Below are 17,183 nucleotides of genomic sequence, written 5' to 3' on the forward strand. Positions count from 1 at the left end.
AATATCCATCAGAGTCCGGTTATACCTTTCTACCTGACCATTTGCAGATGGTCTATAAGCGGTGGTCCTTGTTTTATGTATCTGTAGAGTATTACACACCGATTTAAACAGATTGCTCTCAAAATTTCTCCCTTGATCGCTATGTATAGAGAATGGACACCCGAAACGTGTGAAAAACTCATTCACAGCTGCTTTTGCTGTTTCTTCAGCTGTTTGTGATGGTAGAGGTATAATTTCTACCCATTTAGTAAACTGGTCTACCATAACCAATATATTTGTATTTCCCCTTGTTGTTTCGGGTAACGGTCCTAAGAAGTCTATATGGACTCGCTCCATGGGTGCTCCTGCATGATACTGGGTCAATGGACATCTTGCTTTTCTCGTTGGCTTTTTGTTCTTATTACAGACATTACAGGTCCTAACATACTCTTTTATCATGTCTCCCATTTTGTACCAATAAAATTTCTTTTTAACTCTACCTGTTGTTCGGTCTATACCTTGATGTCCAGTTATTGGAAGGTCATGATTTAGAATCAATACCTCCTGAATATATGCCTTTGGAACAACTAATCTAACCTGATCACTCTTTGATCTATTAAAAAGTACTGCCTTATCTAAAAAGAATTGTTCTTTATTGACTAAATATTTCTTGGCTGCTGGTCCTGCCATGTACACTATATTATCTGGTGGTTCTTCCTCTTTTTGTAGCCAGTGTAGTATCAACTGCAAGTCTGGATCTATTGCTTGTTCAGATGACAACTGGTCAGTTGTATACTGAATTCCAAATGCACTTTCTTCAGTTAAAGATGCGGTGTTCACTAAAACTCCGTCTAAAACCATAGTTGTTGTATTACACTCCCTTGATCCTTCCTCAGCTCCCTGAATTACACCAGATGTACTACCGGGGTACTCTTTTTCTCCTGATCTATTGACATCATGTTGGACCGCAGCTAACGGTATCACATTGTCAATTGTTCGGAAATCCTGCCATTGTTCATGAACTTTAACACAATACTTACATCCTCCACACGGAAGAGATTCTGGATTCACAGAAATTGACATTTCCGGGCAAGGTTTTCCAGCAATCTGTCGAGACAAACCATCCGCGTTAACGTGTTGTCTTCCTGGGCGATGTTTGATTTTCATATGGTATTGACTTAAAACCTCTAGCCATCGTGCTAGCTGCCCCTGTGGTTCTTTAAAACTTATCAGCCACTGTAAACTACTATGATCAGATCTCACTATGAATTCTCGACCTAATAAATAGTGTCTGAAATGCTGTGTGAATCGAACTACTGCCAGCAATTCTTTGCGTGTGGTGCAATATCTACGTTGAGCTGGTGACAATGTGAAGCTTCCATAGGCCACAACGCGTTCCTTACCATCTTGCACTTGCAATAACTCCGCGCCTATGGCCATATCAGAGGCATCCGTATCCAAAATGAACTGGTCAGTTGAATTTGGTAACGTTAACACTGGTGTGGTCTGTAACGCACTTTTCAGTACGTCAAAAGCCTCCTGTTGACTTTGGTCCCATCTAAATGGTTTCTTTCCTGTTATCTCTGTTAATGGTTTAGCTATTTTAGAGTAGCTCTTAATAAAATTGCGATGGTAATTAACAAAGCCGAGAAACTGCTCTACTTCTTTCGTGTTACTCGGTATTCTCCAATTTTTTATCACTTCTACATACTCTTCCCCGATTGCCATACCCTGTTTGTTGACTGTTCGGCCTAAAAAACTTACTTCCCTTTTGCACAAATCACATTTCTTCGGTTTCAACGTTATTCCGTACTCACGGAAGCGTTCAAACACAGCCCTTAGATTTTGGATATGATCACTGAAATTTCTCCCCATGACAAGAATATCGTCCAAAAAACACAGTACAATTTGCCAAGTAAGACCCCGCAATACTAAATCCATAGCACGTGCATACGTGGATGGTGCATTGCAAAGTCCAAAACTCATGCGCGTAAACTGAAAAAGTCCGTACTTTGTTATGAAGGCGGTCTTTGCTTGGTCTTCCTTTGCCATTTTTACCTGCCAATACGCGCTATTAGCGTCTAACTTCGAAAACCACTCATTTCCGGCGAGTGTATCCAGACATTCCTCGATTAATGGTAACGGATAAACATCTTTTTTCGTTACAGAGTTGAGTTTCCTGTAATCAATCGCGTAGCGCACTTTCCCGTCTGATTTTCTGATCAACACTGGCGCTGACGCCCATTCAGACATACTTGGTTCAATTACCCCAGACTTTAACATTTTCGCTAATTGTTGTTTTTCTTCTTCCACAAATTGTAACGGTGTTCTTCGCATTCTTTGTTTGATTGGTTGTGCTTGTCCTGTGTCAATACTATGTTCTACTCCTCTGAATGTACCAATGTCAAATTCATCTTTTGAAAATATGTCGGTGTATTCTGACAATAGCGCTTCTAACTGTTGTTTTTCATTTTCTGATAAATTCACACTAGAGCTATCTAATAACTGTCTAATTTCAGGAGATAACTCTACCTGCCCTTCTTCACTAACTTCTGTGATTTGATTCGTTGACACACTGGGTTCAATTTCATTAACCACTTCTGCTTTTGCAATTACAGAATTTTTCTTGAGTGTATAATATCTGTCACTAGCGTTAACCAAACAGATACTAGGTTTATCCTGATTGTTATAAAGACATCTTGGAATTAAAATTGGCAAATGTTCATCACATGGTTCAATTACCGGTATATACCTTTCAAGTTGGTTTTCTAACTTCGCCTGCACGTGTACAACTGAATGCGGCGGAACTACAGTCCTTTTTCCAATTACTACTTTGGATACAACAGGTATACTTCTTCTCGGTCCAGGGGACATTTCTAACATTTCTCCTCCTATATTGAATGTGAGCTTTTCTAGGTCAACCGTTACACTATACGCCACCATGAAGTTCAAACCTAACAACATGTCATCATCTATTGGCGCCACATACACATCTGTTTCATAAAGTTTTGTACCAATCCTTAATTTCACTGGACCTACTACTAAGGCCTTCATTTTAATGCCCCGGCCGGCAGCATGCATAACCGTCTCTCTCAACATTGGCGGTTTCTTCTTGAGTGATTCAAAAACTTTATCTGAAATAATGGTCACTTCCGCAGCGGTGTCTACAGCCGCCACCAACGGTGTATCTCCTAACTCTAAGCTCAATCTCAAAAGAGATGAATTACCTAACTGCATGGTTGTAAATATGCTCTCGGAGCCATCAGTCACTGTACTTGTTTCACTGATATCCACCTGGTTACCTACGTCTATTCCTGTTGGGGGATGGACCGTAGTTAACGGTATTTCCACAGTTGTTTTTTGTCCCTTTTTTTCCACTGATTTAATATCAAAAACATTGTCAACTTTATTTCCAACACTTTCCTCCTCACAAACTTCTGGTTTTCCACACACTGTTGTATCGGTGTCAACATCGTTAAATGTTGTTTTATCTGTGTGAACATCGTTAAATGTTTTATCACTTTGTACATCGTTAAATGTATTTACACTCTTAACATCGTTAAATGTTTTTTCGGTGTCAACATCGTTAAATGTTGTTTTGTCTAAATTGATCTTTTCATTTTGGCGATTTTCAACAGTGTGGGACGGACCAACGCCTTTTAGCCCGACCCTTTTAAGTTTAAAGCCTCTTTTGGTGTTTCATTAGACTTTGGACAAAACTTTGCAATGTGTCCCAACTCGTGACAATTATAGCACTCCCATGTCTATCTATCTCTTCCTTGATTTTGGCGCGGTCTGTACTGCGACCTGCCTTGACTGCTTGTTCCGGTTTTCTTGATTTGATTGATGGTATCCTTCATGTATTCCATTTCATTTTCCCATTTTCTCTCCATCCCTTTCATTTCTGCTTGTACAGCCTGGATGTTTTTATCAACACTGCTCTGAACATCACCAATATTTGACTGAATGTGCTTCAAATTACGGTCAACATTCTCAGTCAATTTATCTATGCTCTGGACTAATTGCTGTTGAGAATCCATCTTCACATTATTCACTTGGAATGCATTTTCCTCAAAATTTTCACTATTTGGCTCTTGGATCTCCCGTGTATTACGGGTACGCACATCCTGACCAAACAAGGCTTTGTCATTGTATTGTTGCCACTTGAATCGTTCCAATGCCTCATCTACTGTTTTAGGTCGAAAAGATGCTGCTACACTTCCTGCATGCTTATCCACAGTACCATGGCACAATTTCGTGATAACCTCACTTGTAACAAATTCTTCTGGCAACTCTCCAAACGCTTTGTCCGCCAAACTCAAAAGACGCTCTGCCCAATCGTCTAGGTCTTCTCCAGGGGATTGTCGTGCACTTTGGAACTGGATTCTTACAGTCTCTGTTAATTTTCTCAAATTAAATCTCTTCTCCATACATTTCACCAGTTCAGCATATGATATGTCCTTATTACGGCGCACACGCCCCAAGCAAAATCTTGCTGCATTCCCTGTTACTGCCCAACATAGATGTGCCCGTTTATCTTGTTCACTTAATCCTGCTACATCTGCATACATTTCAAACTTGCCCAAAAAGGATATCCAATCATCTCCCTTGTCTGTGCCATCATACTTGAGAGATTTCAACGGGGTAGTAGAAGCCTTATTAGTCATTGATCTTGAAATATTGGCTGCTGTACTTGGCGCAAATGTTTGGCTCGGATATTGACTGCCTATCCCATAGCCAGATGGTTGTTGAAAAGTTGTCATTGTTGGAGCTGCTGTATTGATTGGTTGTGCATTGTAACAGTAAGTACCTGTTGGTGCTGGTCTCAAAGTACTCCATACTGTGCTTGGCATTCCAGGCATATTTGGTGCTGAAAACACATTACTACCTGCTGAAACTGAACCTGGCAACATAGTTTGTAGTTGTGGTGTAAACTGTGGGGGTGCGACAGGGCGCATTACTGACTGTCCCACTTTACGCTTTCTCTGAGCAATGCCTGTGCTTACTGCTTTTGGTCGGAATGATAATGTTGGTTTTTCATGCCTGTCTACCGGACTTGAATAGCTTCATGGAGCCATTTGTTCAAATTTTGGTACACTAACCAGAACTTTGCCCGTTTTCACGGGTTCTTGCACAAGATCAAATTTAATCTTCTTCTCTTGAGATTCCTGACCCAGCTGCATTTGTGGATATTGAAAACTAAATGCCTTTGGTGGTATCAAGGACTCACTTTTTTCAATAATTGTCTGCAAATTAGGAACTTTTGTCTCCTCCTCTTCACCATATTCATTTTGCTCCTCCCCCGAAAAGATGGAACACTTGTCAGCAAAATCCTCCAAATCATCCTCGACATGGTCCACAAATTTAACATCACAAAGAGAGGTGTAGTCAATGAATTGATGGACAACATCCATTCTTATATGCGGGATAGTCACTAACATTTCTGGTGTTATATCCCCTTGTTTACGCAATTCCCAAATACGGTCTGCAGTAATCTGACCAACGGACGGAATTAACAACAATTCATCATAACCACAAAAATTAACACACACTTTGTCCATATTGATGTCACGTTCTAAATAAGACATCTTGTTTAATGAATTTTATTTTCACTTAACGCACTCAAATTTCACTCAGGATTTATTATGCGAACTGTATACGCGAATATAATATTTCACTTTTACTCTTGAAGAAAAAAAAAAATATAACTTTACAATTCAAATTTCAGAAGAAAAAAAATTCAAAGTCCCATTTAATAAATTGTTCTCTGAACACTTGTTTTTGATTTTATTCAAAAAATATTTAACTTTTGCCCATTTGACCGTTTTCACGGTGATATGGTTAAAAAAAATCTAATTTTCCGACTAACGGCTAAAAAAAAGACAAAAGACTAAATTTCCAAAAACGTCTAATAATAGGATACTGTGGTTAATTTGCCGGCTTTTTGGTGAAAACTATTTTTCCGTGACAAAATTTTTCAAAATTTCAAAAATAGCAAAAAACTACTCACTGTTGTTGCAAAATGATATACTGAATCACATTTATCCTTTATTCATGAATTCCACACAGTTATATCCTGTTAAACTGTCGATAGATCATACAACGTGTTCGCGCTCACGAACTATTTTTTTCTGCACTTTCCCTTTGAAAAGCTTTTCACAACACTTAAACCCAGCTCGCAGTCGCCATTTGATGTATATTTAAGCTAACTTACCAATTGTGCTGTGATCGGCAAGGCTTAGATTGTAGGTTTAAATATTGTCACTCTTAAATGCTCTCAAATAGTCTCTGCAATATATCTGTGACACTCGTCTGCACTGTCTTTTACACGAGAAGGATTACTCCGCACACACACTTCCGGTTGGACTCTCTGGTTCTCTCGTCCCAGTCCGTACTCGTCATGTCTAGCTTACGTAACCTTACCACATTATAATACTTAAAAAAAACTGGTCTGAAGTTTGGAAGAATAACATTAAGACTACATAATAAATTTATAGTGTAATCAAGTAAACTAAGCTATTGGTTTGATGCTAGCTTATTAACAGAAAGTGATTGTTTTCCCGTTTCAGATATTCCAATATATATGTTGGTATGCCAGATGTAGAGGAAGGATTCAACATTACCAAACCCATTTCTCCACACGAGGTATGCATATAAGTAAGGGGAAATAAACTGAAAGAGGGGAAAAGAAATAGTAATATATAAAAATAAGATGTGGTATGATTGCAAATGAGTCAACTTTTCACCAGAGACCAAATGCTTGGAATAGAAGCTAGCAACTACAGGTAACCATACAGCCTTCAACAAGGAGAAATACTCACACTGCATAGAGCAAGCTGTACATCTCTACATAACAGCATCTTCTTACTTCTATTGTCAAAAGGTAATATGGATATTCTGAAGTTGCAGATTTTGATTGATTGACTGATTGTATTAAGCATCACTTTCAGCATTATTTCGCAATTTTTTGGCTGCCAATTGTTATTCATAGTGAAACCATAGTGTCTATAGACAACCACAGACCTTTTGAAAAAATTAGCAGCTCCAGTAAATTAATGCCAACAGCAAATTAGTATTGGAAAAGATAAGTATCTAAAGTTTTTCTGCCATTTTTATTATTTACAGTGTCGATTACGGGACATGACTTACTCAGCTCCTATTACAGTAGATATAGAGTATACCAGAGGGAACCAGAGAATTGTCAGGAATAATATGCCTATAGGAAGGTATGAAATGACATTCTGATTTGTATCATCTCTAGATCTTGACTTTCATGTTAAATTCTTTTTATTTTCCCATCAGCTATGTATAATTGTATTTAGTTTTACTTTTGATTACTTTCAATTTAAAAATAAGAAGACATGGTACAATTGCCAATGAGACAATCAAATGATTCACCAGAGACAAATGACATAGAAGTAAACAACTGTTTGTGTTAAAATTGGTAGTCTCCTGTTGTTATTCAAATCAATTTAATAAATATCACTGGAATCATTCTCTTATAAGGTCTTCCCTCAGATTTTCCATTATATATCATTTTCAACCATGCCCACTGTATAGAAATATTACTGTGACATTATTTATCAAATATTCCAACATTTTTAATATACAGTCAACTCTCGTTGTCTCGAACTCGGTTGACTGGAAATTTCAGATGAGTCGAAGTTTCCCTTTAAGATTATCTTTTATAGAATTTTTATAAATAATTAGTGCTACATTGTTAATATTCATGAAAAAGTATCTAAAATGTTTACAAAACAATTAGGTGTGGTCCCGAACTTTGTTCCATTTAAATGTATGCAATTCGACTCCTGATGAGTCGAAATTTCTGTTGAGTCTGACTAAATTTACGATCCCAAGGTTAACAAAAGCATTCAAAGTTCATTATTCATCTCGAACTAATACACACATATGTCAAAACATGACCTCCGGCATTTAAATGGATTGAAGAGTTAATCTGACAATACACGTGTAATTAAATTTCCAGTCACTGACCACTGTATTGATTTATGACATGCTATTTCCACGAGTGTTTACCTAAGATTATCTTTTATAGAATTTTTATAAATAATTAGTGCTACATTGTTAATATTCATGAAAAAGTATCTAAAATGTTTACAAAACAATTAATTGTGATTAACACTAATGAGCTTAGGTGTGTATAAAGTAAGGATTATGACTTCTGTTGATGATCACCTCAAAAATACTCAATCGGCATCTTTAATCTTTTTGTATTTTCTTTTGAAAAGAAAGAGTGAGATAAGACAAAATGAAGAGAAATCTAAATTTCTAAAATCTCTTGTCAACTATAAACGACCTGAATAACGAAACTATCGAGCGGAAATTACTCTCTTGGATAAAAGCCATAGGAAAAAATTGAAACTCAAACAATGGAATAAGTAAAAATAATGTTATTATAATAATGAAAGACCATGACATACAAATACATTGATCTGATATGAGAATATTGATCCCCTTCCCATATTCACCCAGATTTATTTGAGCTTTACCAAGCCAAACAAGAGTTGTGTCCCCTGTTCTGTCAAACTTCCGGTTATCGTTTGAGTCGAACTACATGTATCTCGAAATATTTCTCTGGTCCGGCTGACTTTGAGATAACGAGAGTCGACTGTATATACAATGTTTTTTAAATTGAATATAATATAATTTCAGAATGCCTGTGATGTTAAAGAGTTCTAACTGTGTCCTGACAGGCAAGAGTCCAGCAGAGATGGCCAAACTTAATGAATGTCCTATGGATCCTGGAGGGTATTTCATTGTCAGGGGAGTGGAGAAAGTCATTCTTATACAGGAACAATTGTCTAAAAATAGAATGATTGTTGATCTGAACAGTGGCAGGAAAAACACTGTGGAATGTTCAGTTACTAGGTATAAACTTCATCTGTTGTAGTATGTAAATGTGGAAAGGAAACAGGTTACTGTAAATTCAGAAATTATTGCTTGCATTTATTATTGGGTTTTATCATTGAAGACTTCATAGCGATTTTAATTTTTACAATTTTGAGAAAACTTCTGTTTAATTTATATAAAATATTTCAAAATGTGAGTTTAAACTATTGCGTTTACAACTCTGTCATATTTTTCGCAATAATATCTGAATATACAGTATAATAAGTTATAAAAAAAATGAGATAATAGCAAGGATCAATAAAAACCCATTATTTGAAGGAAAACAAACACTTTTGACAAACAAACAACAAAGAAAAGGCTAACAACATTCCACAGATAACAAAAGTTTGAGCAACACGAACTACACCAAAAATAAGAATGTTCTATAATGGTTAGCTGCTCCTTCTCTTTGTTTTCCTATTTTTACACGCCCGTCAAAATTTTGACGGGACGTATTATGGTATACAAATGTCTGGTGTCCGTCCTTCTGTCTGTCCGTCCGTCCGTCTGTCTGTCTGTCTGTCCGGCGTAAACATGTCGCACCATAACTTGAGAACGACTTATCTAAATTTCATGAAACTTAATATAGTTGTTTTTTATGATGGTCAAATGATCTGTATACTTTTTGGTGAAAATAAGATTTAAACTTTTTGAGTTACGGCACTTTGTAACTAAAACAGGGGTGTGTTTTTTTTCACATGTCGCACCGTATCTCAAAAACGATTCCTGATTATTGCTTAAAACTTTACACACTTCTTAGTTATATTAATCTTAATATCTGTATACTTTTTGGTGATGATTCAAAATTTCATTTTTGAGTTATTGAGTATTTTGTAAAAAAGGGGGAGGTTTTTTTTACATGTAGCGCCATATCTCAAAAACGATTTATGATTATTGCTCAAAACTTTACACACTTCTTTGTTATATTAATCTAAAGATCTGTATACTTTTTGGTGATGATTCAAAATTTCATTTTTGAGTATTTTGTAAAAAAGGGGGAGGGTTTTTTTACATGTCGTGACGTATCTCAAAAACGATTTATGATTATTGCTTAAAACTTTACACACTTCTTTGTTATATTAATCTAAAGATCTGTATACTTTTTGGTGATGACTCAAAATTTTATTTTTGAGTTATTGAGTATTTTGTAAAAAAGGGGAGGGTTTTTTTTACATGTCGCGCCGTATCTCAAAAACAATTTATGATTATTGCTTGAAACTGTACACACTTCTTTGTTATATTAATCTAAAGATCTGTATACTTTTTGGTTTGATTCAAAATTTTATTTTAGTGATATTTGTAAAAAAAAACAGGGTGGGGGGGGGGGGGGAGTGTCTCAAAAGCAATAAATGGTAATTGCTTAAAACTTTCTCAGAAACTATTGATGATTATTGCATAAAACATCCACACAAGACGTCGGGCATATCATGCGCTCATGGCGCAGCTGTTTATTATAGCATAACAAATTTCAAAATTAGAAACAAAATTTGATGTTGTCTTTTAAATTTTGGTACATTTTTTCAGTTCCACACATGAGAGAAAGAGTAAGACCTATGTTACAACAAAGAATGACAAGTATTATCTACGTCACAACACCTTCTCTGAAGATATACCTATAGCTATAGCATTTAAAGCCATGGGTATAGAGTGTGACCAGGAGATTGTACAGATGATCGGTAGTGAGGAGGAGGTGCTAGCTGCCTTTGCTCCCTGTCTAGAGGAATGTCATAGGGCTCAGGTCTTCACACAAAATCAGGTATGTAAATCAATTCTGGACACAATCAGTGCATTAATAGAGGAGTATGATTAATAGATGATTAATTGTGAAAAGCTTATTGTAACTTTAAACCAATTTTTCAGGTTCAGGTCAGTCATGTCTTGTTAACCATAAAAAATTATTACATAGTTTGTAGGTTAATGATGCATTAAACAAGAAAAATTACACAGTCGAGACATCTCTCTGTGTCAACAGTTTACTACTGGTATATTTTTTTACTTGTCAGTCCGTCAGTTTCTTTTTTTCTGGATCCTGACTCAATTGCTGTATAAATTACAACCTTCTTTCACATATAACTAGAGGAAGATACAGTTTGATTTTGAGGTCACTTTGTCAAAGGCTAATGTTGTAGTTACTAAAAAAAAAGACTGAAAGTTGTGTAAAAAAGTGGTTTCTAGATGCTAAATCAATTACTGCAAACAAAATTGCAACCTGAACTGATTTAAGTGTAACTTATAAAGAGAGGAATGTCCCTTTTGATTTTGAGGTTTATACCCAATGTTCAATGTCATAGATATTAAAATAGACAGACATTTGCATAGAAAGTTGCCAGAATGAGTAAGACAGAGGTACATTGACATGTGGGATTGATGATTTAAACTGTTATTTTTCAGGCTTTAGGATATATTGGTAAGAAAGTAAGATAGAGGCACATGTGGGGAGTTAGTCATGATTTATACTAATATTTTTCAGGCTTTAGGGTATATTGGTAAGCGAGTAAGACAGAGGCACATGTGGGGAGTTGGTAAGAGAACAAAGATGGATGATGCCAGAGAGGTTCTACATGATGTTGTGCTGGCTCATGTTCCTGTAAGTTTTACTTATAATTCAAGTAGTCTTATTTCTGATAAAAGTTTAATAAATAAATGAATCATGGTCTTAAAAGTTAAATTAAAGTGTAGCGTGATGGAAAGTATTTCATCCCTCCATATAAGGAATAGTGAACATGCTCATTCATTGCTTATTTAAATTATATTTATTTGAATTTTCATTATAGAAGTATCAATATTTTCATTAATTGCTGTTTGTAACCATTCAATTGCCAAGCCTTCTTGTTCCCCCCTTAGTCGAGAATCACCAAAAATTGTCATGAAGGTCCCCATGTAATTTTATCGCTAATGCTGGTGATTGTTATGGGGGTTAAAAATCATGTGGAGCTTATTTTTCACAGACACTGTCAAATTCAGAAGTCATGAACCCACTAGGCATTACCAGTATGGCTGATTTGCAGCAATAACAAAACGATTCGTAATCGTACGGGTTTTGTAAAAGGTTGAAGAGATTTGTTAAGCAAAAGTTGACAAACTTATGTAAAGGTTTTTAATGACTGTATTTAGCAAATTGATGCTATGCAACATGCATGTTTTCCAGTCTGAATTTAAACCAGAAACAGGAATGTATCAATTAGATTGTAAACTACGAAATGAATTCGGAATTAAGATACGGTATTTCTTCACAGGAAATATTTAAGTTTTTACTTTTTAACTTTTAAAGTAATTCTATATTATCGTAACAACAGTACTTGTAATGAGTTATTTGCGATAAAATAATATTAATGTGTTATGTCTTATTTTGTACTTCTTAAAAAGAGGGATGCTGATTGTGTAATTCAAAATAAAAGCATGTGTTCGACTTGTTAAACTGTTTTCTTTGTAACTGGATTATTAATTTATTTATTTAATCTAAATTATCATAAGCTTTTGCTGAAACTTAGTTTAATAATTCGATAAATGAATGTCTATCTTCCAGATAGTATTCTCCTGTCTGCTTTGTTGATCTACCTGTACAAGTGATTAGCAATCTTAATCTGGATATCCCTCAGGCGTTAGAACTGTATTGGATTATAATATCAAAAGCCTAAGGGTTATGCAATTACATGCATTTTATTATAATTGCTAAAAAATGGCGCTGGGCTATTTAAAATGATTTTGAGTTTTGAACAATGCGGAAGACAATTTAACGATGGCGCGGGTCATTTGACGATGGCACAAGATATTTGAACGATGGTGGGGCGCCATCAATAAACAGGCCATGGAGATCCCTGCATTAACTGTGTATTTGTTGTATGATTTAATTTGTTGTCGTGTAGTACAGTTCCATTTGCTGTTCATATTTATCCAAAATATTCACAAAAAAGATTCATATTCATATAATTAATGATGAATCCAAAGTAAGATCAATGTATTCTAAAATATATCAGACATTTATCTGAGAATTAGTTGGGAAAATTGTTATATATTTCTTTGTTCCCTGCTAGTCTAGAAATTTTCACATAGATTAGTTTGATCAGTCCATTCATCATTCCTATGAGTTTTCGCTAATACCTAATAATACTAGGATTTCCTATCACTATATTATACATAATTTAAATATTTTACAAAGGTTCTTTATAATGTAAATCATTGGCAAAATATGAGTTATCTCCCATGTAATGTAAATTATTATTTAGAATCTCCTTCCAAAGTTTGAGTAACCATATTGTGCAATGATAAGAAATGTGAAATTATTAAAATTCATGTCATTTTCAAATATTAATTATTGTAAAAGCTTTCAAGGAATGATACATTAATCCAAAAACCATAACCCATGAAAGTTTATGGAAAATACATTATACATTTGAAATTATTATACAGTATATTATATCCTTGTAAAAATCTCTTTGTGTTTCATTTGACAGGTGGAAGAATGGAACTTTAAATTAAAATCAGCTTACATGGCCTTGATGGTTAGAAGGGTCATATTGGCTAAAGGTGACAAGGTCAAAGCTGATGACAGAGATTACTATGGTAACAAGAGGTTAGAGTTGGCTGGCCAGCTGCTGTCACTATTATTTGAAGATTTATTCAAGAAATTCAATTCAGAGGTAAACAATTGTTGTGTATCATATGAATATATTTAAGGCAACCTATACATTAAGTGCACAATAATACGTATTTAAACTTATGATAGGAATGCACAATTGTATTCTTCTACAATTACTAACGTCCATAGATTACCCAACTCTATACACATAACGCTAATAAATAACCAAACTAAAGCTCAAATTGAATACCCACACGACAATGCCATGTGCTGATTTTAATTGCACATTATGATACATAATATCATGTCGACAAAATATAGTCAGTAATTTATAATTACTACTGAAATCAAAACATTAAACATACTAAATATCAAATAAATTCACATAAGCAAGATAAAAAATTTAGCTGGGAAAACACGTCTAATAGAGTCGACCTTATCATGCTGAATGGTTATATCCCATGAAGCGTGGGAATACAAATAACGGTCTATGGGCAGACAACTAGAAGAAATTAATTTCAATCTAAATCAGTTCCTTCAAACGGTTGAAATTACATTTTCTCATAAAAATATAAAATCTTTAAGATTTAAAACTCGTCATTAAATTTCATTCCAAGCATTATCAGGGTTCTTTGTGAGTCATTAAAAAATGGTTATTCATCTGTTTCTACCACATTGATGTGACAAAAAAGACTGAAGATACCAATGGAGCATTACAAGATAAGTTGAAGTAAAACTAACAACTTCATGGCAGAAAATAAAGACAATGAAAAGACAGGTCTTGAAGTCAACAAAACACTGCATAGAATACTAAAGGCTGAGTAACATCAACCCCTCCAAAACTTTAGCTTATCTGGCCTGCTTTAGTAAAGTATTAAAGCAGAACCTATTGGCACTTCTTGTAATCGTGTTGCCTTTGGTTAGTACAAATTTGGTAATCAGCCTCAATTGGTGTGATACATTTATTTTAACACATTTTGTATTTTTTTTCATATTTTCTGTTACAGTTAAAAAGAATAGCCGACCTGACCATACCTAAGCCTAGAGCAGCACAGTTTGATATTGTTCGACACATCAGACAAGATCAGATCACCAATGGGCTAGTCAATGCTATATCTACAGTATGTTAAGTTATATACTTCTTTATTCAAATAACAACTTGTGTTTGTGATCAGTATGTCAAAATGTTTGGGTTCTTTTGATTGGTTATTTGTTCATTTATAAAAAAAAATAATGAGATATTGTATGATTGCCAGTGAGACAAGGATGTCTACATAATTTTAACAACAACCACAGAATTATTTACTCATTACTTGGGACAGACACATTAACCCTACCTCTGGTCAGTTTTTTGTTTGTTTATTCTCTATTTCTTCAGATCATTCATTTGGTGTATGTAAAAAAATGTTCATATGAATTAAAGTTAAAAGAATATTGTGCTAATCATTCTATTTCAACTGATTGTTTAACAAGATATCTAGTCATGCCTATAAAAATATCTAGTTTTCCATCGATTTGTTGTGTTTTGGTATAAAACTGAAACTTAAAGATATTGAATTTTTATGTTTATGTAGGGTAACTGGTCAATCAAGAGATTTAAAATGGACAGATCAGGTGTGACCCAAGTCCTGTCCAGATTGTCCTACATATCAGCTTTAGGGATGATGACTAGAATATCCAGTCAGGTAAGTCTACAGCTCTTAACCGTGAATGAATTAGCTAATTCTATAAATTTAATATATTATTTGGAGGGCAAATATTAATAGCTGTATGTTCAAACTAATGTACTTTCAGCAATGAAAGTGGCCACCATGAAATTGTACAATCAATCATGTCATTTGGTCTCTTTGTCATTGCAATCATACCTGATTTTCTTATTTTTATTTTGACAGTCAATGGGAGATAACTCACAAATTAAACTGACATATATGTATATATGGCAAATGGTTTCAATCATTATTCAATTACATGTATAAACATGGCATGATTTAGAAAAAGATATATTATAATTATTGACATTTCTTTAGTTGTAGACCATTCATTGACAGGGGGTTTCAAGCTTGCTGTTTCATGGATGTATACCTTTTACCTCAAATTATATATGTTTACTCTATGTTTAATAACATGATCTGCATCGGATAGAAATCGAACTTATGCAAATGAATACCAATACATTTGCTAACTCATTTTGGGTTAAACAAAATCTCTATGCAAAATCTGTATTGTTTGAAAATTGATGCAATATCAGAACCCAATAACAATAATTAACATTCATCTTTATTTCATATTTGAATGTTCCAAAATCAATCAAAGTATTAGCACTGTACATGTATATCAGACGCAGATCATATGATATGTTTGAAGCCTAACAGCTTGAAGTCTGGTCTTTAAATTTATTTATTGATTTAACAGTTTGAAAAGACGAGGAAAGTGAGTGGACCTAGATCATTACAGCCATCTCAGTGGGGAATGTTATGTCCAAGTGATACTCCTGAAGGGGAGGTAATTATACATAGTGGGTATTGTTATGTCCAAGTGATACTCCTGAAGGGGAGGTAATTATACATAGTGGGGAATGTTATGTCCAAGTGATACTCCTGAAGGAGAGGTAATTATATATAGTGGGGAATGTTATGTCAAAGTGATACTCCTGAAGGAGAGGTAATTATACATAGTAGGGGAATGTTATGTCCAAGTGTTACCCCTGAAGGGAAGGTAATTATACATAGTGGGGAATGTTATGTCCAAGTGATACTCCTGAAGGGGAGGTAATTATACATAATGGGGAATGTTATGTCCAAGTGATACTCCTGAAGGGAAGGTAATTATACATAGTGGGGAATGTTATGTCCAAGTGATACTCCTGAAGGGGAGGTAATTATATATAGTAGGGAATGTTATGTCCAAGTGTTACCCCTGAAGGGGAGGTAATTATACATAGTGGGGAATGTTATGTCCAAGTGATACTCCTGAAGGGGAGGTAATTATATATAGTGGGGAATGTTATGTCCAAGTGATACTCTTGAAGGGGAGGTAATTATATATAGTGGGGAATGTTATGTCCAAGTGATACTCCTGAAGGGGAGGTAATTATACATAGTGGGGAACATTATGTCCAAGTGATACTCCTGAAGGGGAGGTAATTATATATAGTGGGGAAAGTTATGACCAAGTGATACTCCTGAAGGGGAGGTAATTATACATAGTGGGGAAAGTTATGTCCAAGTGATACTCCTGAAGGGGAGGTAATTATACATAGTGGGGAATGTTATGTCCAAGTGATACTCCTGAAGGGGAGGTAATTATATATAGTAGGGAATGTTATGTCCAAGTGTTACCCCTGAAGGGGAGGTAATTATACATAGTGGGGAATGTTATGTCCAAGTGATACTCCTGAAGGGGAGGTAATTATATATAGTGGGGAATGTTATGTCCAAGTGATACTCTTGAAGGGGAGGTAATTATATATAGTGGGGAATGTTATGTCCAAGTGATACTCCTGAAGGGGAGGTAATTATACATAGTGGGGAACATTATGTCCAAGTGATACTCCTGAAGGGGAGGTAATTATATATAGTGGGGAAAGTTATGACCAAGTGATACTCCTGAAGGGGAGGTAATTATACATAGTGGGGAAAGTTATGTCCAAGTGATACTCCAGAAGGGGAGGTAATTATATATAGTAAGGGAATGTAAGACTAGAAAACCTAGGGAT

At 35.1% G+C, this 17,183-nt stretch overlaps 1 protein-coding gene across 6 annotated transcripts in view; it reads left to right on the plus strand.

Moving 5' to 3' along the window:
- LOC139493151 (DNA-directed RNA polymerase III subunit RPC2-like) overlaps positions 1–17,183 on the plus strand; it is a 49,556-nt gene that overhangs the window by 11,329 nt on the left and 21,044 nt on the right. For all 6 annotated transcript variants that reach the window (XR_011656929.1, XR_011656928.1, XM_071281321.1 and 3 more), the window contains 9 exons: positions 6,549–6,624; positions 7,105–7,205; positions 8,653–8,868; positions 10,414–10,645; positions 11,360–11,476; positions 13,344–13,529; positions 14,476–14,589; positions 15,043–15,153; positions 15,881–15,970. Coding sequence is in view for 4 of the 6 variants with exons in the window: in XM_071281321.1 (XP_071137422.1) it covers positions 6,549–6,624; positions 7,105–7,205; positions 8,653–8,868; positions 10,414–10,645; positions 11,360–11,476; positions 13,344–13,529; positions 14,476–14,589; positions 15,043–15,153; positions 15,881–15,970 (1,243 nt within the window). In the remaining 2 variants the exon portion in view is untranslated. The remainder of the gene's footprint in view (positions 1–6,548; positions 6,625–7,104; positions 7,206–8,652; positions 8,869–10,413; positions 10,646–11,359; positions 11,477–13,343; positions 13,530–14,475; positions 14,590–15,042; positions 15,154–15,880; positions 15,971–17,183) is intronic.

This window comes from Mytilus edulis, chromosome 10, assembly GCF_963676685.1.
Source record: "Mytilus edulis chromosome 10, xbMytEdul2.2, whole genome shotgun sequence".
Taxonomy (NCBI): domain Eukaryota; kingdom Metazoa; phylum Mollusca; class Bivalvia; order Mytilida; family Mytilidae; genus Mytilus; species Mytilus edulis.